Source organism: Cololabis saira, chromosome 22 (assembly GCF_033807715.1).
Source record: "Cololabis saira isolate AMF1-May2022 chromosome 22, fColSai1.1, whole genome shotgun sequence".
Taxonomy (NCBI): domain Eukaryota; kingdom Metazoa; phylum Chordata; class Actinopteri; order Beloniformes; family Belonidae; genus Cololabis; species Cololabis saira.
Genome location: NC_084608.1, coordinates 36685080 through 36712913, shown reverse-complemented (window position 1 = coordinate 36712913; position 27834 = coordinate 36685080). Strand labels below are relative to the sequence as shown.

The 27834-nt window shown below is 43.0% G+C and overlaps 1 protein-coding gene across 1 annotated transcript; it reads right to left on the bottom strand.

The window, feature by feature from the left end:
- Positions 1 to 27578, bottom strand: riok3 (RIO kinase 3 (yeast)). Its single transcript, XM_061713655.1, has 13 exons — positions 27302 to 27578; positions 24088 to 24203; positions 20782 to 20927; positions 19402 to 19509; positions 18166 to 18275; positions 17884 to 18027; positions 12987 to 13114; positions 11585 to 11767; positions 11076 to 11235; positions 10051 to 10131; positions 6768 to 6857; positions 4783 to 4896; positions 1 to 473 (listed from the first exon to the last, which is right to left on the bottom strand). Exons 1-13 carry the CDS (start codon positions 27335 to 27337, stop codon positions 360 to 362), a joined length of 1530 nt encoding a protein of 509 aa, XP_061569639.1. The 5' UTR covers positions 27338 to 27578; the 3' UTR covers positions 1 to 359.
- Positions 27579 to 27834: the final 256 nt, after the last annotated feature.

Below are 27834 nucleotides of genomic sequence, written 5' to 3'. Positions count from 1 at the left end.
TCCATTTTTCCATGTTTAATGTCACCAGGCAGAATAAAAACATGTTTTCATGATTCAAACACATTAAATATGTGAAAGGATTCCTCCGTTGCTACGGTAACGTGATGGCAGGACCCTGAACCTTCTCTGTTTCCTGGTTCAGGGTTCTGGGACTAGTTACAAAAACACACATGAAGCAGCCGGAGGGAGGCGGCTTGGATCAGCCGACCAATCAGAGGCTCCCGCGGCCGGGGGGGCGGAGCCCCGCCCCGGCGGGGGCGGAGCTCTAGCCGGAGCTTCGTCCCGTCCTCCGGTCGTTCCTCGTGGACACGCTGGGGTTGTGCAGAGCGGAGCCGTGGCGGCGCGGAGCCGCGGCGGCGCTAGTCGTCGGTGTCGGGTTTTAGAGGAGGACCGCCGTCCTCCGACGACACGGGGAACGTCTTCCTGCCGCGGCGCTGGACGTGGTCCTCGTTCCGCTTCTCCAGAGTCACGATCTGGGGAGAGAGAGGGGGTTAGAGCATATCCAAGTCTCCTCCTCCTTCCATGGAGCTGCTGCAGGGGATTCTGGGTAAAACCATATCCATGTCTCCTCCTCCTCCCACGAGCTGCTGATACGTCAACGTCGCCGCCATATTGGATGTTCAAGACTGCGCTGTAAACTAATTCAAGTAAATGGACTTATTTTCATAAAGCGCCTTTCTACGAAGAAATGTACGTTTTACGTCTCATTTATTCATTCACACACGCACTTTTTTTCCTATTTTTTCCTCTTTTTCATCTTTTTTTCCCTCTTTATTTCATTTTTTCCCTCTTTCTTTTTTTTTTCTCTCATCTTATTTCCCCTCTTTTCATTTTTTTTTCCTGTTTTCTTTCAATTCAATTCAATTCAATTTTATTTATATAGCGTCTAATACAACAGAGTTGTCTCTAGACGCTTTACAGAGACCCATACCCAGAACATGACCCCCGAGCAGTTATTACATAAACAATGGCAGGTAAAAACTCCCCTAGTGGGAGAAAAACCTTAAGCCAAACAGTGGCAAGGAAAAACTCCCCTTTAGGAGGGAAGAAACCTTGAGCAGGACCAGGCTCATCAGGGGGGACCCTCCTGCCGAGGGCCAGACTGGTGGGTCAGGGACGGCAACAGCACAGCAGGCAGGTGGAAGCAGCAACGGGATGACCGGGGGTGGGGACCGCAGGCCAGCACACAGCTCCCGAAGCTCCGGCCCAATCAGCAAGTCCCAGGTTGGGGTGCAGGGTCAGGAAAAGACTTGTGCTCCGTAATGCAAGCTACAAGCCACCCATGGCCACCTGCAGGACAAAAGAGAGAAAAGGGAGGAGAAGGGGGGGGCAGCAACGGGATGACCAGGGGTGGGGACCGCAGGCCAGCACGCAGCTCCCGAGGCTCCGGCCCAATCAGCAAGTCCCAGGTTGGGGTGCAGGGTCGGGGAAAGACTTGTGCTCCGTAATGCAAGCTACAAGCCACCCACGACCACCTGCAGGTTCCGGTGTCCGGCAAAGGATGCTGCAACATGGACAAAAGAGAGAAAAGGGAGGAGAAGGGGGGGGGCAGCACAAGAAACCACAGGAGCGACTCTGACACACTAAAGTTTACACTACCTAGAGATTTACCAACACCAGCTAGAGGTTTACTAAACACTAACTATAGGCTTTACTAAACAGAAATGTTTTAAGTTTAGTTTTAAAGGTGGAGGTGGTGTCAGCCCCCTTAACCCAGATTGGAAGTTGGTTCCATAGTAGTGGCGCCTGATAGCAGAACGCCCGCCCTCCAAATCTACATTTAGATACTCTAGGAACTACAAGTAAACCTGCACTCTGAGAACGGAGAGCTCTGACAGGAACATAAGGCACTATCAGGTCTTGCAAATAATGCGGAGCTAAGCCGTTTTGGGCTTTATACGCAAGTAATACAATTTTAAATTGGATTCTGAATTTTACGGGTAACCAATGGAGCGACGCTAACACTGGAGAGACGTGGTCTCTCCTGCTAATTCCTGTCAGTACTCGTGCTGCTGCATTTTGGATCAGCTGGAGCCTATTCAGCAAATTACTTGGACATCCTGCTAACAACACATTACAGTAATCTAGTCTAGAAGATACAAACGCATGAACTAGTTTTTCTGCATCACTCTGTGAGAGGATTTTCCTAATCTTTGCAATATTACGGAGATGGAAAAAGGCTATTTTACAAACCTGATTGACATATGGTTTAAACGACAAATCCTGATCGAAAATAACACCAAGATTTCTCACAGTTGCACTGGAAGCCATCGCAACACCATCTAATCCCTTCCTAAGATGCTCTGGACCAAGAATGATAACCTCTGTTTTATCTGAATTTAGAAGCAGGAAATTTCTGGACATCCAGTCCTTGATGTCCCTAAGACATGCCTGAAGTTTAACTAACGGTTCTGTTTCATCGGCTTCATAGACAAATAGAGCTGCGTATCATCAGCATAACAATGAAAGTGTATGCCGTGATTCTGGATTCTACTTCCCAACGGCTGCATGTATAAACTGAACAAGATTGGCCCTAGCACTGAACCCTGCGGAACACCATAACAGACCCTTGACTGTTCTGAAGAAACCTCATGTACATGAACAAACTGGAACCTGTCAGATAGGTATGATTTAAACCAACATAGAGCTGTCCCTTTAATCCCAACAACATGCTCTAACCTGTGCAGTAAAATGCCATGATCTATAGTGTCAAAAGCAGCACTGAGGTCCAGTAGAACCAGTATGGACACTAATCCCTTATCTGAGGCCATAAGGAGGTCATTCGTGACTCGAACAAGTGCTGTCTCTGTGCTATGATGCATTCTGAACCCTGACTGAAAGACTTCAAACAGATCATTTCTATACAAATAGTCACATAACTGGCTTGAAACTGCCTTTTCCAGAATTTTAGACACAAATGGAAGGTTGGAAATTGGTCTATAATTAGCTAAGGTGTCTGGGTCAAGAGAAGGTTTTTTAAGTAAAGGTTTAATTACTGCGACTTTGAAAACCTGTGGTACATATCCTAAACTTAGGGATAAGTTAATTTGGTCCAGTATTGTCGTACCAATAAGAGAAAAAATATGTTTGAATAGACGAGTCGGGATGGGGTCTAACATACATGTGGTTGACTTAGCTCTATTAACGAGTGAAGTCAGCTCAGGGAGGTCTATAGGATCAAAACAGTCTAGAGACAAGTCAGAGCCTAGGGAAGTCGCTAAAGCTGAAGAAACACCTACAACCGGCTGGTTGATTTCTTCTCTAATTCTCGTGATTTTACTGTTAAAGAAGCTCATAAAGTCTTCACTACTGAGAGCTGCAGGAATACACGGCTCAACAGAGTTGTGACTCTTTGTCAGCCTGGCTACAGTGCTGAACAGAAAACGTGGGTTACTTTTGTTATCCTCTATCAACGTTGAATAATAAGCTGTTCTGGCTTTGCGAATGGCTTTTTTATATACTATTAGAATATCTTTCCATTCACGATGAGAGTCTACAGACCTACAAGAGTACCACTTCCTTTCCATTTTACGCACGTTTTGTTTCAACATGCGGATATCTGAATTATACCAGGGAGTTAAGCTCCTGTGGCTAGAAACCCTCCTTTTCAAAGGAGCAACTTCATCTAAAGCTGAATGCAACAAATCAGCAGTGTTACTAGCAAGGAAATCAACATCTGCAGAGGTAGAACCCAGGTCACTGGCCTCGACTACATCACTATTTCGCACTGTCGTAAGATAAGCAATGGCCTCCCTAAATTTAACAATAACTTCATCAGACAAACATCTGCTAAAATAATACCTCCTATTTTGCACTTCAACATCAACAAAATTAAATTCAAACGTTATTAAGTAATGGTCGGATAAAAGGGAGTTTACAGGTGACACCAACAGACCATCAGTTTCAACACCGTAGGTGAGAACGAGATCGAGAGTATGATTAAAACAGTGCGTCGGTTTATCCACTTTTTGTGAGATACCCATTGATTCTAGAAGAGAATCGAAGGCTAATTTAAGATTATCGCTTTCAACATCCATATGAATGTTAAAATCACCCACTATGATGAATTTATCTGTGCTGATCAATAATCTTTCTCCTTTTTTCCTCTTTTCTTTCCTCTCTTCTTTTTTTCTCTTTTTTCCTTATTTTCATAAAGCTCCTTTCTACAAAGAAATGTACGTTTTACGTCTCATTTATTCATTCACACACGCACTAATATACTTGGGAAACAGTTAGGCACCAAATATAATATATTTAATTTTCTCAGACGGCAAAAATAAGAACTTTATTGATCCCATATAGGAGTAATTCCTGTTATATCAGCTATAGAGAACAAGGTAGTGCCGAAAAACAATATATATCCCCCTAGTTTCTTTTCTCTCCTCTTCTGCATCCCAGTCATCAAAATTGTTAAATTCACCAAATAAATTAAAAGAAATTACAAAATCCCTCATGTCTCTGTCCTGCGGTAGCCGGCTCTTATTCTCTGAATCTACGTTGCCGTGGTTACCACCTGGCAGTTGATCCAGTAATGATATTAAAGTTATCAGGCAATTTGACCAAACTTGTTTTCTAGGTGTAGATTATCACTTTTAACCTACACCTGTCAGCCAATCAGAATCCAGTATTCACACAGACCGTGGTATAAAAATGCATATATATATATATATAATATATATATATATATTATATATATATATATATATATATAAAATAATATGCAGACAAAGTTAAAAAAAAAAAAAATAAATGAATAAAGAAAGTCCCCGGCGGCCCGTTTACCTCAGCCATGAACTCAGCCTCCTCCTCGGCTCCGACGGGAATGTTCAGCCCCGTCACGGCGTTGAACAGCTCGTACACGCTCAAGGCCTCGGCCACGCCCCTTTTCCTGAAGAACTGGAGACACAAGCAGCTGGTTGGGATTGGAACCATCACACAGTTAGTACCGCTGGTTCTGATGGACCTCAGACGGGTTTATCCAGCGAACCGGAACCCTGTTCCCTGGTGTTGCTGAACTGATCCCACCCACGACAACGGACACACCTAAGACTCTGTCTTCAGTCCACTGAGGGGATCCATTCAAATGTCAAGAATCAATCCGATTCCGATTCTTAAGATTCAGAATCATTATCAAGATTCGACTAGATTCCGATATTGATTTGGGTTAGTGTTATTAAAACTGTTTTTTGAGATGTTGCATGAATTATATGACTGTAGTTATGCAACATATTACTACTAGTATTATATTAAGATTCAACAGCAAGTATTGCAGCTAATGATGCTGTAAGGACCAATCAGCTCCCAGAATGCTGATAGAACTGAAACAGAAACATCGTGGGTCAGAATTATCAAACAGATCCAGGGCAGCAATTTTTTTCAATTCCATTTTCAGTCTATTTCGGTTTTTAATTTTTGAGAATTTGGTTTTTAGCATTTTATGCAAATGTAACCCCAAGACAGTATATAAAGTAATGAAATATAGACAATTTATGGAATTATAACTGAAAACTTTAATGTTTTCATACTTTTAAACATATTTAAAGGCAAAAACATGGCACCAGTTATTCTCATGTTCAACAAAACTTTCTTTTTTTGGGGATAAACACAAAAATAACAAAAGTTGTAATGAAATGATGAAAATTAATTGATCTTTAACCTTGTACTGTCTTTGGGTCAAAATGACCTAATTCTCCTGTTCCTTCTTTCCTCCTGCTCTCTCCTTCCTCTTTCCTTCCTTCCTTCCTTCCTTCCTTCCTTCTTTTCTCCCCTCGTACATTCTTTCCTTGTTTTCTCCTTTCCTTCATTCTTTTTTTCCCTTCCTTCCTTCCTTCCTTCCTTCCTTCCTTCCTTCCTTCCTTCCTTCCTTCCTTCCTTCCTTCCTTCCGCTCTCTCCTTCCTTCTCCCTTCCTTCCTTCCTTCTTTTCTCCCCTCGTACATTCTTTCCTTGTTTTCTCCTTTCCTTCCTTCCTTCCTTCCTTCCTTCCTTCCTTCCTTCCTTCCTTCCTTCCTTCCTTCCTTCCTTCCTTCCTTCCTTCCTTCCGCTCTCTCCTTCCTTCTCCCTTCCTTCCTTCCTTCTTTTCTCCCCTCGTACATTCTTTCCTTGTTTTCTCCTTTCCTTCATTCTTTTTTTCCCTTCCTTCCTTCCTTCCTTCCTTCCTTCCTTCCTTCCTTCCTTCCTTCCTTCCGCTCTCTCCTTCCTTCTCCCTTCCTTCCTTCCTTCTTTTCTCCCCTCGTACATTCTTTCCTTGTTTTCTCCTTTCCTTCCTTCCTTCTTTCCTTCCTTCCTTCCTTCCTTCCTTCCTTCCTTCCGCTCTCTCCTTCCTTCTCCCTTCCTTCCTTCCTTCTTTTCTCCCCTCGTACATTCTTTCCTTGTTTTCTCCTTTCCTTCATTCTTTTTTCCCTTCCTTCCTTCCTTCCTTCCTTCTTTCCTTTCTTTATTCCTTCCCTCCCTCCCTTCCCTCCCTCACTCCCTCCCTCCCTTCCTCCCTCTCTCTCTCCCGTCTTCCCTCCCTCCCTCCCTCCCTCCCTCCCTCCCTCCCTCCCTCCCTCCCTTCCTTCCTTCCTTCCCCCGAAGACAGCACGAGGGTTAACATACGAATCAATCTTTAGGAATTAATGAGAATGGATTTAGAACCGGTGAGGTTCTTAGGACGCCCAGCTCGGCTCTTAACAACGGGACGGTGGGAAACTTGACTTTCATTAAGTTTTCACACGAAAACACAGCTGTTCTCTGTCAAACGTGAGCAAACAGACGGGACAAGCGTTACCGTGGCAACGTTCCTGCAGTCTCTGAACAGGAACTCCAGGCCGTGAGGATGAGTGGGTTCTACGGACTGGCTGACGTCGATCAGCCAAACCTGGAGGAGGAGAAACAACAGGCTGTCTGCAGGTCTGACCAGGTACTTTTAAGACTCTTTAACAACATTTACAAACTAAATTTAAGACCAAAAAGACAGTTACTAATTAAGAAATGCAGCACAGAGGTTGAGGTTGCCAGATCTGACGGGTTCCAGCCCAAACGTGATGTAAAATCAGCCCAAATAATGAAAAATCAAACATTCTCAATGATAAAACCGTAAATTATTAAATGCAGAATAAATTTCAAACTTCACATCACCACTAAATAGCCAAAAAAAGTTCAGGCTCCAAACAAAGACTACAATTAAATTGAGTAGATTAAAGCCTAATAAAATATCAGAGAGTTTATTGTGTACGTTTCTACTTTTTTGTTAATAATTTCTCCTAAATATTCAGTAAAAACCAGGAAAAGCAGCAAAACTATATATTTTTCAGCCCAATTGAGCTGAAACTTGTCCAACCTGGCAACACAGATTTAGGAGATTCTCCTCAAAATTATGAAATAAAATTTTTAATGATGACTGGAAACATTCCCTCTGAAATTAAGATCCTTGGATTGAGATTTAAGAAAGATTAAGGGTGCTTTCACACCTGTACCGTTTCAAGCAGTTGTTCCGGAACAGGGAACGTTTCCCCCTAAAGATCGGAACGTTTGGTATATATGAACACAGCAATCGTGCTCTGAAACGGCACAAAACAAGCGTTCCGAGATCCTAGGAGAGGTGGCCTCGGCCCGATTCCAATCGAGACCTGAAACGGTTCATTTTTTTGTATTTGGAGTGAGAACATGATCCACACAGCAACCGAGACAACTCCATTCATTCATTGTGTGTGTGCGGCCGCGGCGCAAGGAGAAGAGTCGGTGCAACCTCCACCAACTCCTCTCCTATTGGACGTGCGAGATGTCTTCCCAGCACGGCACAAATTAAACTTTGTTTGAAATTAAACAATGTTCAATTCGGGCAGGGTTTGCGCAGCCCAAACCCGGCTGCAGCAGGCGGCCTCTCGTCCGCTGCCGGGCTCAGCTCTGCGCCGAGCGCACATAAATGGGTACAGCCTGATTTATGGTTCCGCGTTAAATCGACGCAGAGCCTACGCCGTACTCTATGCCGTAGGCTCTGCGTTGGTGTAACGCTGAACCATAAATCAACCTAAAGCCAACGGCTGCGGTCTGCGCTGAAAGGGGCGTGTTGTTTATCCCGGGGTGCGGAAGAGGAAACTCCTTCCGCGTTCATTTGACCAATCAGAGAGCAGCTGGTTCGCGCATGGAATTTGTTATCAGCTTTGAAACGGTACAGACGTTTGGCTTGTGAACACAAACCCCACGAACGAAAAACGGAACCACTGTATGGGTTCAGCCCCTGAATCGGAACAAAACAAACGGGCCACAGGTGTGAAAGCACCCTAAGACATTTAAAGGCCTTATTTTAGCAAAAATTGAATTTAATACTTTTTAAGGTCCCGCGGCCGCCCAGACAGCCCGACAAAACGACAAGAAAGAAAGAAAGCAAAGAGGAGCAGATGGCAGAGAGAGAAGAAGGAAGCTGAGGAACTAAAGAAGTGGGAACTAAAGAAGTGGGAACTAAAGAAGCAGAGGAACTAAAGAAGTGGGAACTAAAGAAGCAGAAGAACTAAAGAAGTGGGAACTAAAGCAGCAGAGGAACTAAAGAAGCAGAAGAACTAAAGAAGTGGGAACTAAAGCAGCAGAGGAACTAAAGAAGCAGAAGAACTAAAGAAGTGGGAACTAAAGAAGTGGGAACTAAAGAAGCAGAAGAACTAAAGAAGTGGGAACTAAAGAAGCAGAAGAACTAAAGAAGTGGGAACTAAAGAAGTGGGAACTAAAGAAGTGGGAACTAAAGAAGTGGGAACTAAAGAAGCAGAAGAACTAAAGAAGTGGGAACTAAAGAAGCAGAAGAACTAAAGAAGTGGGAACTAAAGAAGCAGAAGAACTAAAGAAGTGGGAACTAAAGAAGTGGGAACTAAAGAAGCAGAAGCACTAAAGAAGTGGGAACTAAAGAAGTGGGAACTAAAGAAGTGGGAACTAAAGAAGCTGGGGAACTAAAGAAGTGGGAACTAAAGAAGCGGGAACTAAAGAAGCAGAAGAACTAAAGAAGTGGGAACTAAAGCAGCAGAGGAACTAAGTGGGATCTAAAGAAGCAGAAGAACTAAAGAAGTGGGAACTAAAGAAGTGGGAACTAAAGAAGTGGGAACTAAAGAAGAGGGAACTAAAGAAGTGGGAACTAAAGAAGTGGGAACTAAAGCAGCAGAGGAACCACAGAAGTGGGAACTAATGAAGTGGGAACTAAAACAGCAGAGGAACCACAGAAGTGGGAACTAAAGAAGTGGGAACTAAAGCAGCAGAAGAACTAAAGAATTGGGAACTAAAGAAGTGGGAACTAAAGAATTGGGAACTAAAGAAGTGGGAACTAAAGCAGCAGAGGAACTAAAGAAGTGGGAACTAAAGCAGCAGAGGAACTAAAGAAGTGGGAACTAAAGAAGCAGAGGAACTAAAGAAGTGGGAACTAAAGCAGCAGAGGAACTAAAGAAGTGGGAACTAAAGAAAAGGGAACTAAAGAAGCAGAGGAACCTGCATCAGCAGGAACTAAAGAAGCAAAGGAACTAAAGAAGCAGAGGAACTAAAGAAGTGGGAACTAAAGCAGCAGAGGAACTAAAGAAGTGGGAACTAAAGCAGCAGAGGAACTAAAGAAGCGGGAACTAAAGCAGCAGAGGAACTAAAGAAGTGGGAGCTAAAGAAGAGGGAACTAAAGAAGCAGAGGAACTAAAGAAGTGGGAACTAAAGCAGCAGAGGAACCAAAGAAGTGGGAACTAAAGCAGCAGAGGAACTAAAGAAGTGGGAACTAAAGAAGAGTGAACTAAAGCAGCAGAGGAACTAAAGAAGAGGGAACTAAAGCAGCAGAGGAACCACAGAAGTGGGAACTAAAGAAGTGGGAACTAAAGCAGCAGAGGAACTAAAGAAGTGGGAACTAAAGCAGCAGAGGAACTAAAGAAGTGGGAACTAAAGAAGAGTGAACTAAAGCAGCAGAGGAACTAAAGAAGAGGGAACTAAAGCAGCAGAGGAACCACAGAAGTGGGAACTAAAGAAGAGTGAACTAAAGCAGCAGAGGATCTAAAGAAGAGGGCACTAAAGCAGCAGAGGAACCTGCAGCAGCAGGAACTTCAACACCAACGTACCTTCCCCTCGTACCACAGGATGTTGTATTCGCTGAGGTCGGCGTGGACCAGGCAGCACTGCTGGTACAAGGTCTGCATCATCTGCAACAGGGATAAGAGGTCAGTTAGAGGTCAGAGGTTCCTGGTAAAGGTTCCTACAGGTGGACCAGGCAGCACTGCTGGTACAAGGTCTGCATCATCTGCAACAGGGATAGGTCAGTTAGAGGTCAGAGGTTCCTGGTAAAGGTTCCTACAGGTGGACCAGGCAGCACTGCTGGTACAGCGTCTGCATCATCTGGGACAGGGATAGGAGGTCAGTTAGAGGTTCCTGGTAAAGGTTCCTACAGGTGGACCAGGCAGCACTGCTGGTACAGCGTCTGCATCATCTGGGACAGGGAGAAAGGTCAGAGGGTTAGAGGTTCCTACACGTCTGTCAGTAAAGGTTCCTGCAGGTTCTAGACCAGGGGTGGCCAACCACATGCGGCTCTTTTCCTGATTTTCCTGTGATATAATGAGCATATACCACGGCCTAAAGTGATATAATGAGCGTATACCACGGCCTAAAGTGATATAATGAGCGTATACCACGGCCTAAAGTGATATAATGAGCGTATACCACGGCCTAAAGTGATATAATGAGCGTATACCACGGCCTAAAGTGATATAATGAGCGTATACCACAGCCTAAAGTGATATAATGAGCGTATACCACGGCCTAAAGTGATATAATGAGCGTATACCACGGCCTAAAGTGATATAATGAGCGTATACCACGGCCTAAAGTGATATAATGAGCGTATACCACGGCCTAAAGTGATATAATGAGCGTATATCACGGCCTAAAGTGATATAATGATCGTATACCACGGCCTAAAGTGATATAATGATCGTATACCACGGCCTAAAGTGATATAATGAGCGTATACCACGGCCTAAAGTGATATAATGAGCGTATACCACGGCCTAAAGTGATATAAGGAGCATATATCACGGCCTGCAGGACCAGGACTGAACCAGAACCACTCAGGACCAGGACCAAGACGTACCTGCAGGACCTGCTCGTAGGCCGTCCTCATGTCCTCGGAGCTCAGCAGGGCGTCCTTCAGTTTGGGGGCGGGGACGTGGTCCTTTCCGATGAAGGACATCACCAGGATGTGTTTCTTCAGGAGGACAGCGTCAGGACACGGGATCCCCGCCTTCCTCATCCTGAGAGGAGACAAGAGAGACCAGATCAGACCGGGGTGGGGCCTGTAGGGAGGGGGAGGAGCCTGCAGGTTGGAGGCGGGGCCTGTAGGGAGGGGGAGGAGCCTGCAGGTTGGAGGCGGGGCCTGTAGGGAGGGGGAGGAGCCTGCAGGTTGGAGGCGGGGCCTAAAGACCTCAGGGGGTTCCCAGACCGGCAGCATCTGGCCAGTTACCCCTTTAACTGGTTACCGGTAACCTGGTTACCTGGTTACCCGGGTAACCAGTTAACTGGTTACCTGGTTACCCCGGTTACCTGGTTCCCCTGGTTACATGGTTACCTGGTTCCCCTGGTTACCCCCGTTCCCCCGGTTACCTGTTGAGGTTGTGCATCTCCTTCTCGGCCCAGAGCCGGATGATCTTTCTGGGGTTCAGTTTGCTGAACCGGTCCTTGAAGCGGTAGTCGTCCTGGATGTAGCGGTCCCGGTTCCTGAACTCGTTCAGGGTGGTCTTGAAGACCTTCAGGACCACCTCGGGGGGGACGGGCTGGTCCTCCAGGCTGGAACGAAACCGGGAAACGGTTACGGGGGGGGGACAGAGTCTGGGACCAGGTCTGGGACCAGGTCTGGGACTGGATCTTGGTAGTCTGGTAGCCCCGCCAGTCCCGGTTCCGGCCCCGTCTGCTAACGCCTGGCGACTCGCTAACATCTGCTCACGTCCGCCGACTCCGCTAACGTCTACTGACTCTATTAACTCTGCTAACTGCGCTAAAGTCTACTAACTCTGCTAACGTCTACTGACTCTATTAACTCTGCTAACTGTGCTAAAGTCTACTAACTTTGCTAACGTCTACTGACTCTATTAACTCTGCTAACTGCGCTAAAGTCTACTAACTCTGCTAACGTCTACTGACTCTATTAACTCTGCTAACTGTGCTAAAGTCTACTAACTTTGCTAACGTCTACCGACTCTATTAACTCTGCTAACTGCGCTAAAGTCTACTAACTCTGCTAACGTCTACTGACTCTACTAACGTCTACTGACTCTATTAACTCTGCTAACTGCGCTAAAGCCTACTAACTCTGCTAACGTCTACTAACTTTGCTAACGTCTACTGACTCTATTAACTCTGCTAACTGCGCTAAAGTCTACTAACTCTGCTAACGTCTACTGACTCTACTAACGTCTACTGACTCTATTAACTCTGCTAACTGTGCTAAAGTCTACTGACTCTGCTAACGTCTACTAACTCTACTAACTCTGCTAACGTCTACTAACTCTGCTAACGTCTACTAACTCTAACGTCTACTAACGTCTACTAACTCTGCTAACGTCTGCTGACTCTGCTAACGTCTGCTGACTCTGCTAACGTCTGCTAACTGTGCTAACGTCTGCTAGCTGTGCTAACGTCTACTGACTCTGCTAACGTCTACTGACTCTGCTAACATCTACTGACTCTGCTAACGTCTGCTAACGTCTGCTAACTCTGCTAACGTCTGCTGACTCTGCTAACGTCTACTAACGTCTACTAATGTCTAATAACTCTGCTAACGTCTACTTACTCTGCTAACATCTGCTGACTCTGCTAACGTCTACTAACTCTACTAACGTCTACTAACGTCTACTAACTCTGCTAACATCTACTAACTCTACTAACGTCTACTGACTCTACTAACTAACGTCTACTAACTCCGCTAAAGTCTGCCAACTCCATATGCTCCTAACATCTGCTAACGTCTGCTAACTGTGCCAACGTCTGCTAACTGCTAATGTCTCACCTGCCCCCGTCAGCGTGGAACACCACCGACTCCTTTCCGGTGCTGATGCAGCCGTTGATGTTCTCCAGGACGCCGGCGTTCACCATCTTGTACATGAGCAGGCGGGTTCTGGGGTCCACGGCTTGTTCCTGGGGGGCAGAGCAGAGGTCAGGGGGGGGGCAGGTGGGGCCTGGTACACCCTAGGGACACCCCAGGGCCCCCCGGAGCCCCCCGGGGGGGCCAGTAACTAGTTACCGTTACTAGTTACTTCATTTAAAAGTAGACACTGATGCAAATAAATAGCCTATATAGGCCCATACTCTTATTTAAAAGCAAGGTGCAAAATAAAACAAACATCCCCAAAAACAGTTGGTCCCCGAGTTGCTTCTTGGTAATAATGGTGGGACTGGAAAAAACTAGTTGGAAACCTCTGCGGTAGAGTATTAGTTACCGCAAAACTAACGGCGTTATTGTAATGTGTTACTAAATAACGCGTTAGTCCCAACAATGGGTCCAGGGCACCCTAGAGACACCCTAGAGACACCCTAGATATACTGTAGAGACACCCTAGAGACACCCTAGATATACCCTAGAGACACCCTAGATACACCCTAGATACATCCTAGAGACACCCTAGATATACCCTAGAGACACCCTAGATATACACCCTAGAGACACCCTAGAGACACCCTAGATACACCCTGGATACACCCTGGATACACCCTGGATACACCCTAGAGACACCCTAGATATACCCTAGAGACACCCTAGAGACACCCTAGATATACCCTAGAGACATCCTAGAGACATCCTAGATACACCCTAGATATATTCTAGAGACACCCTAGATATACCCTAGCGACACCCTAGATACACCCTAGATACACCCTAGATATACACCCTAGATACACCCTAGATATACACCCTAGATACACCCTAGATATACCCTAGAGACACCTAGATATATTCTAGAGACACCCTAGATATACACCCTAGATACACCCTAGATATTAGTGGGCGACCGATAATCGGCCGTGGCCGATTATCGAATTCGATATTCATAATTTTATTAATAATCGATATCCCCCCAAAAAAAATCGAATGTAATGTGTTACTAAATAACGCGTTAGTCCCAACAATGGGTCCAGGGCACCCTAGAGACACCCTAGAGACACCCTAGATATACCGTAGAGACACCCTAGAGACACCCTAGATACACCCTAGAGACACCCTAGAGACACCCTAGCGACACCCTAGATACACTCTAGAGACACCCTAGATACACCCTAGATATACACCCTAGATACACCCTAGATACACCCTAGAGACACCCTAGATATACCCTAGAGACACCCTAGAGACACCCTAGAGACACCCTAGATACACTCTAGAGACACCCTAGATACACTCTAGAGACACCCTAGAGACACCCTAGATACACCCTAGATACACCCTAGATACACCCTAGATACACCCTAGATACACCCTAGATATACCATAGACATACCCTAGAGACACCCTAAATATACCCTAGAGACACCCTAGATACACCCTAGGGCTGTTCGATTAATCGATTTTAAATTGTAATCGCGATTATGTAATTAGAACGATGTTAAAATGTGAAAATCGTAAAATCGATTTTTCAAAAGAAAAAAAAAAAAAAAAAAAAATTTTTTTTTTTTAACCCTGTCTGCACACATATTAATGATTGATACCATATTAATGATTGATGGAAATACCTCTCAATACCTGCGACAAGTGCCCCATTGGAGAGGCTCTTTAGTGTAGGAGGGGGCGTTGGAACATGCCACCGGGCATCCCTCAAGCCAGATGCGGTAGACCGGCTCGTGTTCCTTGCAAAAAACTTGCAAACGTGAATAGCAAATGTAATGACTGACATTACACACCTCTACCTCCTTCATGGGTTGCATTATTATTTAGCATGCAAAGACCCAGTTTAGTTGAATTAGAAAATGTCTTGTTTTATTCAATTGGAAATATAACTTACTGTATGTTTGCAAGTGCTGATTTGCTGATTTTTTTTTTCAGAGATAAAACTTTATATTTTATTATATTTTTTAAAACTTTTTTTCAACTTATTTTACAGAGTTTTGCACTTTATTCATTCATTTTTGGTTTAATAAGAGCAAAGTTTGCACTTAAAGCCCAATGGGGCAAATGTTCAATAAAAAAACAGCATATTTGAAATCATTTCTTTGCCTTTTGTCAATTCACAAAATAATCGTAATCGTAATCGAAAATCGGATTTTGAGAGAAAAAAAATCGAGATTTTATTTTTGGGCAAAATCGAACAGCCCTAATACACCCTATAGATACCCTAGATACACCCTAGAGACACCCTAGATATACCCTAGAGACACCCAAGATACATCCTAGATACACCCTAGATACACCCTAGAGATACCCTAGATACACCCCAGAGATACCCTAGATACACCCCAGAGATACCCTAGATACACCCTAGATATACCCTAGATACACCCTAGAGATACCCTAGATACATCCTAGATACACCCTAGATACACCCTAGATACACCCTAGATATACCATAGAGACACCCTCGATACACCCTAGATACACCCTAGAGACACCCTAGATACACCCTAGAGACACCCTAGATATGCCCTAAATATACCCTAGATACACCCTAGATACACCCTAGAGACACCCTAGAGACACCCTAGATATACCCTAGATCAGGGGTTCTTAACCTTTCTGACCTTGGGGCCCAATTTTTTCAGTACAGAGTGGCCCGGGGCCCATTAAATATAAACACTGTATAGCAGGGGTATTCAACTAAAACTTTAAGAGGTCCATTTAGAGAAAATTTACTCAAGCGAAGGTCCAGAACATCATAATATATATATATATATATATATATATATATATATATATATATATATATGTGTGTGTGTGTGTGTGTGTGTGTGTGTATATTCAAGTAGCCTCATAGTTGTATCAACATCTGCATCTGACTGTTATATTTAAAAAAGTACATATTTGCCAATTAACATGTTTAACTTGAATTAAACATATTTTTTTCTCTTAAAAATAAAGTAGATTTTATTTTATTTTTCAAATGCTATCTTATTTTATTTCTCTACCAGCAGTTTGAATTTCCCCTTTTCTTTGTTAATTGTCTCAACACATTTTTATACTAAATTAATATAAACACATCTTAACAATTTAACAGTTTTGCAGTTTTTCTTTCTTCCCCTCTTATAATCTTATGCCCCCACTTTCTGTTGTTCAGTGAGAGAACTGAGCTCTAATTTCTCCTGTCAGGACTTTAAATCTGGGCTGGATGGTGTCAGGTTCTCATATGCATGTGGAGGTGCTCATTGATGAGCCTGAAACGATATTTAGTTTTAATTATGTTCACTGTGGAGAAAGCTGCTTCACTGTATCTGGACCCAAACATGGGCAGGATGTTTTAAGATGGTCAGTTTATTTTTCTGTGACTTCAGTTCAGACTTGAGTGGATATGTTTGATGAAAAACTTTGTGTTTTGTTTCAGTGGCGTTTCACTTTTGCACTTTGAACGCCACGGTCTCTGAACGTATGAGACACTGGTTTTGTCCCAGTGGGAAGACTGAACAGGATGAATTTGTCCATTCCGGGTTGCATATTTAAAAATACAGCGAGGACAAAACTTAGTTTGATTGTACTTTAAGTTATTTACATTAATCAGTTGTCAGGACTCAGTGTGTCGGGTTCATCCGAGCCTGATCAGCTGCGACGGGCACAGCCCGCACCGCAGCTCTCTGGTCGCGCTGCAGCAGTTACTTTCCGATGCTTTTTCGAAAGCCCGAACAGTCCAGTCCAGCAGACACGACAGCCCACGCATCTACATCTACCATCCTTCAGCAGTAACGACGGAGCCCACCGCCCGAGCGGCAGCCTCAGCCGACCTCCCCGGCCGCGGGGACGCGCCGGGATAAATGATCAGACCGTGCTCGCTTGCTCTGGGCGCAGACCCAATTAATCGATCCCTAATCCTGGCGGATCTAAACCTACTCTGTGCAAAATGAAGGATTTTCTCTGTAAAGACACACCATTTCTCTTACTATTACACGTACAGCTAGCTGAGTGTCTTCTTCTCCTCATTTGGTCGGGAGTTGCTATGCAGTCCCGCGGCCCCCGCGGCCCACACGTACAAAACTGAATTCTTTTTGGCGGCCCACTAGATGGCGCTCGCGGCCCAAGTGTGGGCCGCGGCCCTATGGTTAAGAATCACTGCCCTAGATATACCCTAGAGACACCCTAGATATACCCTAGATACACCCTAGAGACACCCTAGATACACCCTAGAGACACCCTAGATACACCCTAGATACACCCTAGATACACCCTAGATACACCCTAGATATACCCTAGACACCCTAGAGACACCCTAGGGACCCGGCGGTGGCAGGTACTGATCAAGCATTGTGACAGCTTGGCCCCCCTGCAGGGACAACGACGCCTTGCAGGTTGCCCCAGTCGTACCTCCTGCAGGGCTTTGAACTAAGACCCAACACCTTTGTGTTAGCTTCACTTCCTACCCACCCCCCCTGCAGACGACACCTGGAAGTTGGTTCAAACAGACTTGAATCACGAGAACACCCTAGGGGTAATTTAGAAGTTAGTAACAGTCAGGCCAAATGCCAGATAATGACATTTGGCCACAGATCACATCTGAATGTAAATTACTTTCTGTCTCTCACTTGGTTTGTGTATTTCCTGCCTTCTGTATCTTGAAGCTTACTGTATAAAAAGTCATGACACAATCACCCGGGGTCGGCACACCAACTCAGACACGATCTGTGTAGACGTGCTAACCGCCAGCTGATTTTGATAAATTCCTCAACAGTACTCACGGCGGCGGCGGGTCCCTACGGCGGCGGCGGGTACTCACGGCGGTGGAGTGCTCCTTCTTGTCGTGCAGCCGGGCGCTGCGGCGCTGCTCGCTGTAGCAGTGCTGCTTCAGGGAGTTGAAGACCTGGTTGGACAGTTGTAGGTCCATCCCCAGACCGTCCCCCACCTGGACCTCCGGGGCAAACTGAGGGACAGGACAGGGGACCGTTAGCGGGACCAGGGGCTACAGGCCGGACCCAGGACCCCAGGCCGGACCCAGGACCCCAGTCCCCCCCCAAGACCCCAGACCCCCCCAGGACCCCAGACCCCCCGCAGGTCTTACGTTGTCCATGCGTGCTGTGTTCTTGCGTCCGCAGGTCACGGCGTCGTGTTTGGTGGTGATGTTCTTGCCCTTCCCGCTGAAGCCCTTCCTGGGGGTCGTCTGGGGCTTCTCTGAGGAGACAGGAAACAGGAAGTAGACACGGAGACGGGAAGTAGACACGGAGACGGGAAGTAGACACAGAGGCGGGAAGTAGACACGGAGACGGGAAGTAGACACGGAAACGGGAAGTAGAGAGGAAAACGGGAAGTAGACACGGAAACGGGAAGTAGACACGGAAACGGGAAGTAGACACGGAAACGGGAAGTAGACACGGAGACGGGAAGTAGACACGGAGACGGGAAGTAGACACGGAAACAGGAAGTAGAGAGGAAAACAGGAAGTAGACACGGAAACGGGAAGTAGACACGGAGACGGGAAGTAGACACGGAGACGGGAAGTAGACACGGAGACGGGAAGTAGACACGGAGACGGGAAGTAGACACGGAGACTGAAGTAGACACGGAGACTGAAGTAGACACGGTAACGGGAAGTAGACACGGAAACGGGAAGTAGACACGGAAACAGGAAGTAGACACGAAAACGGGAAGTAGACACGGAGACGGGAAGTAGACACGGAGACGGGAAGTAGACACGGAGACGGGAAGTAGACACGGAGACGGGAAGTAGACACGGAGACATGAAGTAGACACGGTAACGGGAAGTAGACACGGTAACGGGAAGTAGACACGGAAACAGGAAGTAGACACGGAAACGGGAAGTAGACACGGAGACGGGAAGTAGACACGGAGACGGGAAGTAGACACGGAGACGGGAAGTAGACACGGAGACGGGAAGTAGACACGGAGACGGGAAGTAGACACGGAGACGGGAAGTAGACACGGAGACGGGAAGTAGACACGGAGACGGGAAGTAGACACGGAGACGGGAAGTAGACACGGAGACGGGAAGTAGACACGGAGACGGGAAGTAGACACGGAGACATGAAGTAGACACGGAGACATGAAGTAGACACGGTAACGGGAAGTAGACACGGAAACGGGAAGTAGACACGGAAACAGGAAGTAGACACGGAAACGGGAAGTAGACACGGAAACGGGAAGTAGACACGGAAACGGGAAGTAGACACGGAAACGGGAAGTAGACACGGAAACAGGAAGTAGACACGTGTCTCAGGGCTGAGACACGAGTCCCAGGGCTGGGACCAGTGTCTCAGGCCGTTAGTGTCCAGGTTCTTACCGGCCCGGTACGGGTCGTGTCTGGTGTCCTGCCAGTCCACCTCGTCCTCGGAGCTCTCGCTGTCCTCGTAGGGGTGGACCATCCGGTAGTTCTCAAAGGAGATGGACACTGAGACACGGAGACACAAAACTTCACTGGCCACGGTTACATGATGGTTTTTCATTCAGAATTAATTATTCCGGATTAAATCATTCAGAATTAAACTATTTTCCTTGGAGTTTACATGGAAATAGTAATTGAGGTTTACATGGAAAACACGTTTATGGTCTTTCTCCAATTCCTCTCCAGGTCTGGGGGTTGGGAAGGTTCTGATTGGATAGGGGGGGGGACCGGAAGTTAAACTACCGGAAGAAAAACAAGAAAAAAGTCGAAATGTCGAGAAAAAAGTCAAAATGTCGAGAAGAAAAGTCGAAATGTCGAGAAAAAAAGTCGAAATGTCGAGGAAAAAGTCGAAATGTCAAGAAAAAAAGTTGAAATGTCGAGAAAAAAGTCTAAATGTCGAGAAAAAAAGTCGAAATGTCGAGAAAAAAAGTCAAAATGTCGAGAAAAAAGTCAAAATGTAGAGAAAATACGTCGAAATGTCGAGAAAATACGTCGAAATGTCGAGAAAATACGTCGAAATGTCGAGAAAATACGTCGAAATGTCGAGAAAATACGTTGAAATGTCGAGAAAAAAGTCAAAATGCAGAGAAAAAAGTCAAAATGGCGAGAAAAAAGTCAAAATGTCGAGAAAAAGTCGAAATGTCGAGAACAAAAGTCGAAATGTCGAGAAAAAAAGTCGAAATGTCGAGAAAAAAAGTCGAAATGTCGAGAAAAAAAGTCGAAATGTCGAGAAAAAAAGTCGAAATGTCGAGAAAAAAAGTCGAAATGTCGAGAAGAAAAGTCGAAATGTCGAGGAAAAAGTCAAATGTCGAGAAAAAAAAGTCGAAATGTCGAGAACAAAAGTCGAAATGTCGAGAAAAAAAAGTCGAAATGTCGAGAACAAAAGTCGAAATGTCGAGAACAAAAGTCGAAATGTCGAGAACAAAAGTCGAAATGTCGAGGAAAAAGTCGAAATGTCGAGAACAAAAGTCGAAATGTCGAGAACAAAAGTTGAAATGTCGAGGAAAAAGTCGAAATGTCGAGAAAAAAAGTCGAAATGTCGAGAAAAAAAGTCGAAATGTCGAGGAAAAAAGTCGAAATGTCAAGAAAAAAGTCGAAATGTCAAGAAAAAAGTCGAAATGTCGAGAAAAAAGTCGAAATGTCGAGAAAAAAAGTTGAAATGTCGAGAAAAAAAGTTGAAATGTTGAGAAAAAAGTCAGAATGTCAAGAAAAAAAGTCGAAATGTCAAGAAAGAAAAGTCGAAATGTCAAAAAGAAAAAAAATGCTAAAGTTGCCCACCCTTGCTGTCTCCGTTGAACTTCTTCTCCTCCCTCCGGAGCTGGTCGTCACACTCGCGGTCGAACTGCATCTGCAGCATCTGGGCCAGCATGAGGTCGCTGGTGGTGTCAGGCCCGTCCTCGGACAGAAGCAGGGCCGTCCCGGGGCTGGGGGGACAGGGGGGACAGGGTTAGAGTCTGCAGGGTCCCAGAACCCCGGGGGGGGACAGGGTTAGAGTCTGCAGGGTCCCAGAACCCCGGGGGGGGGGCAGGGTTAGAGTCTGCAGGGTCCCAGAACCCCGGGGGGGACAGGGTCACACCGTGTCCTAATAACTGCATGTGACGCGAGCGAGCGTCAGCGACAAAATTATGGGCTCAAATTAAAGCCATAAATATTTTGTATCTGTGAAAAGATGTTCACATGTGTAATAAGCTTTTGCAGCTGTATAAAACAATTTGTGCTGTGAAAATAAACTTTGTACTTGTAGAAATATTTTGTGCATGTGCAAAAAATATTTGCACTTTTAGAAATATTTTGTGCATGTGCAAAAAATATTTGCACTTTTAGAAATATTTTGTGCATGTGCAAAAAATATTTGCACTTTTAGAAATATTTTGTGCATGTGCAAAAAATATTTGCAGTTTTAGAAATATTTTGTGCATGTGCAAAAAATATTTGTACTTTTAGAAATATTTTGTGCATGTGCAAAAAATATTTGTACTTTTAGAAATATTTTGTGCATGTGCAAAAAATATTTGTACTTTTAGAAATATTTTGTGCATGTGTAGAACATTTCTGTAGCTATGGAATTAATTTGTCTGTGTGCAACATTGGATATACAAAGCTACAAACTTTTTTACAACTACGAATTATGGCACTGTTTTGACGTGCCAATAAGAAGAGCCAATCAGCATCTTTGGCACGGGTTTCAAAGCCAGAGCAGTGGATAAAACAGAGTGGTGACAACTTTTGTTCACGTGGTTCATGAAGCCCTGCGAGTTCCAAACAAAGCTGCTGCCATGTTCGTCTATGGGACAGACAGCAGTGAGCTCGCTCTTGAACGGTAAATATTAAAATAAACCGTACACAAGTACATTTACAGCTGATAATGAATCACTGGGAATACATCAATGTCAGTTACGTGTATTGAATGGCTGGATGAAAAACTAAAAGCGTAATCCAACAAGCTTTTCTGTGTTATTTTGGGGGAGAGGGAAAACTTCGCTTCATGTATTGCAGATAAATTAGCAACTGAACTGTAATCTGGTGCAATGAATCTCTTGTGTAGTTACATGAGATTCATGTAAGCGATTTATTAATACTCCCTTACTCTCAGAATATTAGAATATTGTGATTTTCTGTAATAAAATAAAACATTCTGGATTCATTACAAATCAACTGAAATATTTCAAGCCTTTTATTATTTTAATATTGCTGATCATGGTTTACAGTTTAAGATTAAGATTCCCAGAATATTCAAATTTTTTGAGATAGGATATTTGAGTTTTCTTAAGCTGTAAGCCATGATCAGCAATATTAAAATAATAAAAGGCTTGCAATATTTCAGTTGATTTGTAATGAATCCAGAATGTAAGACATTTTTGTTTTTGGAATTGCATTACAGAAAATCACAATATTCTAATTAATTTTCTGAGACAGTCCCGTGTGTATAAACACACATATACATATATATATATATATATATATATATATATATATAAAAATAAAATATATAAAAATAAAATAATCTGATTTCCCCCCAGCCCTACTGATCAGACACTGGAGAGTTAGATTTCAGTGGTTCCGGGGTCCACTAGGCCAGTGATTCTTAACCATAGGGCCGCGGCCCAATGTTGGGCCGCGAGCGCCATCTAGTGGGCCGCAAAAAAAAAATCAGTTTTGTAAGTGTGGGCCGCGGGGGCCGCGGGACTGCATAGCAACTCCCGACCAAATGAGGAGAAGACACTCAGCTAGCTGTAGGCCTACGTGTAATAGTAAGAGAAATGGTGTGTTTTTACAGAAAAAAATCCTTTATTTTGCACAGAGTAGGTTTAGATCCGCCAGGATCAGGGATCCTACGGCGTAGGGTCTGCGTCGATTTACGCGGAACCATAATTCAGGCTTAAGGCGGACGTAATTGAAGCCACCATGAGAAGGGGGAAGGGGGGCGTGATTTGCCAGTGATTGCCCGGCGGCGGCTCCGTGGGGCTCGCTGCCGAGAAGGAGACGAGACTCCCGGGGGAGCTGCCCCGCAGAGGCGGGACGGAGAGCCGGAGGAGCCGCCCGACTGAGCGGGAGCCGACGCGTCCCCGCGGCCGCGGAGCCCGCTGCCGCTCGGGCGGCGGCGGGTTCCGTCGTTACTGCTGAAGGATGGTAGGCGTGGGCTGAAGTGTCTGCTGGACTGGACTGTTGTTGCAAAAGCATCGGAAAGTGACTGGGCTGCAGCGCGGAGAGCTGCGGGCTCGGATGAAGCCCGACACGCTGAGTCCTGACAACTGATTAATTTAATATCTTAAATAAAATAAATCTTAAAACACCCATGTTTGAGTCCAGATACAGCTGTGAGGCAGCTTTCTCCACAATGAACATAATTAAAACTAAATATCGTTCCAGGTTCACCAGCAGCACCTTCACATGAGAACCTGACACCATCCAGCCCAGATTTAAAGTCCTGACAGGAGAAAGCTCAGTTATCTCACTGAACAACAGAAAGTGGGGGCATAAGATTATAAGAGGGGAAGAAAGAGAAACTGCAAAACTGTTCAATTGTTAAGATGTGTTTATATTCATTTAGTATAAAAATGTGTTGAGACAATTAACAAAGAAAAGGGGAAATACAAACTGCTGGTAGAGAAATAAAATAAGATAGCATTTGAAAAATAAAATAAAATCAATTTTATTTTTAAGAGAAAAAAATATGTGTAATTCAAGTTACACGTGTTAAGTCGCAAATATTTTTGAAATGTACTTTTTTAATATAACAGTCAGATGCAGATGTTGATACAACTATGAGGCTACTTGAATATATACACACACATAATATATACATATATATATATATATATATATATATATATATATATATATATAATGATGTTCTGGACCTTCGCTTGAGTAAATCTTCTCTAAATGGACCTCTTAAAGTTTTAGTTGAATACCCCTGCTATACAATTTGAATATTTAATGGGCCCCGGGCCACTCTGTACTGAAAAAATTGGGCCCCAAGGTCAGAAAGGTTAAGAACCCCTGCACTAGGCCCCGGGAACCTGGAGTTCTGCAGGAACCTCCGTTCACCCCCAACCCCCCTAGTTAAAAGCCGGGACTCACTCGGTCAGAGCAGGGAAGACTCCGTTCTCCTCGTCCAGCTGTGAGGCCAGCTGTTCACTCATCACCTCAGTCAGGGAGCAGGCTGGAGCCGCCGGGGCCACCGGCCCCCACGGGCTCTGGAACACAGGAGGAACACAGGACTTCAGGAGACGTGGCTAAAGCTGGGGATCGATTCAAATGTCAAGAATCGATTCGATTCCAATTCTTAAGATTCAGAATCGATTATCACCATTTGATCCGATTCGATATTGATTTGGGTTAGTGTTAGCCTGGATTATATGACTGTAAAATAACTATTGAAATAATAATTTCACAATAATTATTGTGAAATAACTAAGAAATAAATAACTCAAATAGCCATTTCAATATCTATTTAAAGTGCAAAAAAAATAAAGAAATTGCAACAGCTCAAGCAGTAAACAAATTATTTTAGCTTGTCTGATTTATTCTGTCACCAGCTGGACATGAAACACCGGCGTTTTTCAGGTATTTCATGACAAACCGTGTCCGATAACAGAGAAACCAAACAAGCTCTAGTAAATATAGATAATATGAACTTCATTGAACTAATATAACATTTAGACATTTAAGCTGAAATGTCCAGCATTTTCTCTAAAGAAAAGTTCATTTAGTTCAGGAGTTTTCAAAACTACTGGGATTAAAGTTCACCAGGCAAAAATGTAATGATGGAAAAAAAAAAAAAAAATAACTAAAAAAAATAAATTAATTTAAAAAAAAAATCGATCTTTAGGAATTAATATGAGAATCGATTTAGAATCAGAAAATCGATTTTTTCAACACAGGCCTAGACGTGGCAGCACTTCTGACACGGACTGTGTTTCCTGCATCAATAACCCTTTTCTAACCGGAATATGATCAATAACCCAGTTACACGGCCATGTAAACACCAATAACCCCTTTGAATAACCAGAATTTACTCATATTCTGGTTTTTAAAAACCCAAAATGACCCCTGGGTTACTCCTTTTCTAACTGAATATTCGGTCATGTAAACACCAAACGGGATATTACGGAAGAGTATCAGGGCCAGGCAGGAGAAAAATAAAAATAATATTATAGGAGAGATTTTTTTTTCATTATGCACTTCAAGAAAAAAGTGGAAATGACCTGTATATATTATCCCTGTAATTATCTGCACATAAAAGTAGGACTGCAAAGATTCCTCGAGTTACTCGATTATAAAAATATGATGGAGGAATTTCCTCGGCCTCCAAGCCTCGTTTAAATAAAAAATATATTTAAACTTCACTTTTTGCACGGGTTCTTTTTAACGTAACACGCATGTGTCCCTTATAAAGCGGAAGAAGACGGCGTCGCACAGTTTAAAGTTTAAAATAATTGTATTTATTTTGATTGGAAAATTTAACAGTTTACTAGTTTGCATAATGTGTAAATAAATGTCAATTTTTCTCATAAAAGAAACAAATTGGTTGTTTTTAATCACTAATCTGTCTTGTTTTCTATTGCATATTTATAATTGGGCTTTAATAACGCAAAAGTAAGTTTTATCCGATTAATCGATGGAATATTTCATAGAATAATCGATCACCAAAATATTCGATAGCTGCAGCCGTACATAAAAGCAAACATTATTTACTATGATTTCCCTGAATGACTCATTTTTTTTTAACACATTCTGTTTTTATTTTTTCCATTTTCTGTTTGTTTTTTTTTTTTACTTTTGAAATTTTGGTTTTTAGCATTTGATGCAAATGTAACCCCAAGACAGTATATAAAAGTAATGAAATATGGACAATTTATGCAATTATTACTGCAAACTTTAATGTTTTCATACCTTTAAACATATTTCAAGGCAAAAACATGGCACCAGTTATTCTGGTGTCCAACAAAATATTCATTTTTTGGGCATAAACAAAAAAAATACCAAAAGTTGTAATGTAATGATGAAAGATAAATGGATCTTTAGACATACGAATCGATTTTTAGGAATTAATATGAGAATCGATTTTTTCAACACAGGCCTAATTTCGATTCATAAAAACCATAATGTATCAAATAAATATATAAAATCTTTAATATAGTTTATTAAACCACAGTTTTACAAAGCAAAATAAAAATATATAATGATACAAAATAAAAAGGCCAGTCTGTTTACTCTTACAGTCCAACAAACATCTCCTGTACAAAATTACAAAAGATTAAAAAAAATACAGTCCAAATTCCCTCATGTTTGATCTGACTTAACCAATAAACCTGATTCTGTAAAGTTTTTAGTTTTTCCATCATAAAAAATAAATATATATAAAATATACAGGACTGTCTCAGAAAATTAGAATATTGTGATAAAATCATTTTATTTATTTTCTGTAATGCAAAAATGTCATACATTCTGGATTCATTACAAATCAACTGAAATATTGCAAGCCTTTTATTATTTTAATATTGCTGATCATGGCTTACAGCTTAAGAAAACTCAAATATCCTATCTCAAAAAATTAGAATATTCTGGGAATCTTAAACTGTAAGCCATAATCAGCAATATTAAAACAATAAAAGGCTTGCAATATTTCAGTTGATTTGCAATGAATCCAGAATGTATGACATTTTTGTTTTTTAATTGCATTACAGAAAATAAAGAACTTTATCACAATATTCTAATTTTCTGAGACAGTCCTGTATATATTACCAATTCTAATTCTAATAATTATTCTTTGCATTATCATTATATATTGTTTTATAGTGCATTATTATATTATGTTATGAGATCTCATGGGATGTTAAACTATAGTCTTATTATATTGTTATATATTATAGTATGGTGATATCATTTTGTTATATGTTATAATATTATACAAATTATTATGTTATATATGGATATTATATTATTATATGCTATTATAGTATTACATATATTACATCGTGCTATATTATATCACTCTATATGATAATTATCTATTTATTTATTAAATTAATATTCACTTTGTTCAAAGAGACGATGTGAGATCATAAAACCACGTTATCCAGATAATAATACCCACTTTTAACCAAGAATAACTTCTGATTAGGTGTCCTGTTTCTGCTGTTTACAAAAATAGAAGTCACGTGATCCGGGCACGCTGCGTCATGACGTCATGACGTCCAGCACGCCGACGCCAGCGACACCAGCTCCATTATCTAACCGATAAAAATCACCCGACACGTCAAACCACGGGGAAATAAGAGCAGCTTTTCACCTTCGCTGTTTCTGCCGAGACTCCTCCGGGATTCATGGCGGTTCCGTCGATTATTGCTCGGTTCTTTTGTCCAGAAAGGAGAATTATGATTCTGTCGCTGCGCGGGTCACGTGGTTTCACCGGAGAGATAAAGTGACAAACACTGTTGACACAAACGGCGGCTAACGGGCTGTTAACGGAGGTTTTTAGGAGGATTAAAGAGTAGAAAACGAGGTAGAGAAGCTGAACAGGTCCGCCGGAACGAAGTACAACCGGAAACACGTCACCGCTTAAAGGACCAAGACACCGGAAGTGCGTCACAGTTCGAGAAGCACTCGCCGACACAAATCAACATTCTTTATTAGAAATAAAAAGTGCACTAATAAACACATAAGTACGACGGAGTATTAGGGCCAAACTAAGAAAAAAAAAAAAAATGGAAATTACGAGAATAAAGTCATAATATTACGAGAATAAAGTCGTAAAATTACGAGAATAAAGTCATAATATTACGAGAATAAAGTCGTAAAATTACGAGAATAAAGTCATAATAT

Bases quoted from the DNA above. Each gene is read 5' to 3' on its own strand.
- riok3 (XM_061713655.1), bottom strand. From the start codon at position 27,337: ATGAATCCCGGAGGAGTCTCGGCAGAAACAGCGAAG. The intron at 19,510-20,781 runs GTGGGCAACTTT...TCCGTGTCTCAG, and splicing joins GTTCAACGGAGACAGCAAGG to TGTCCATCTCCTTTGAGAAC. The intron at 11,768-12,986 runs GTGAGACATTAG...GTTTCGTTCCAG, and splicing joins TTCCACGCTGACGGGGGCAG to CCTGGAGGACCAGCCCGTCC.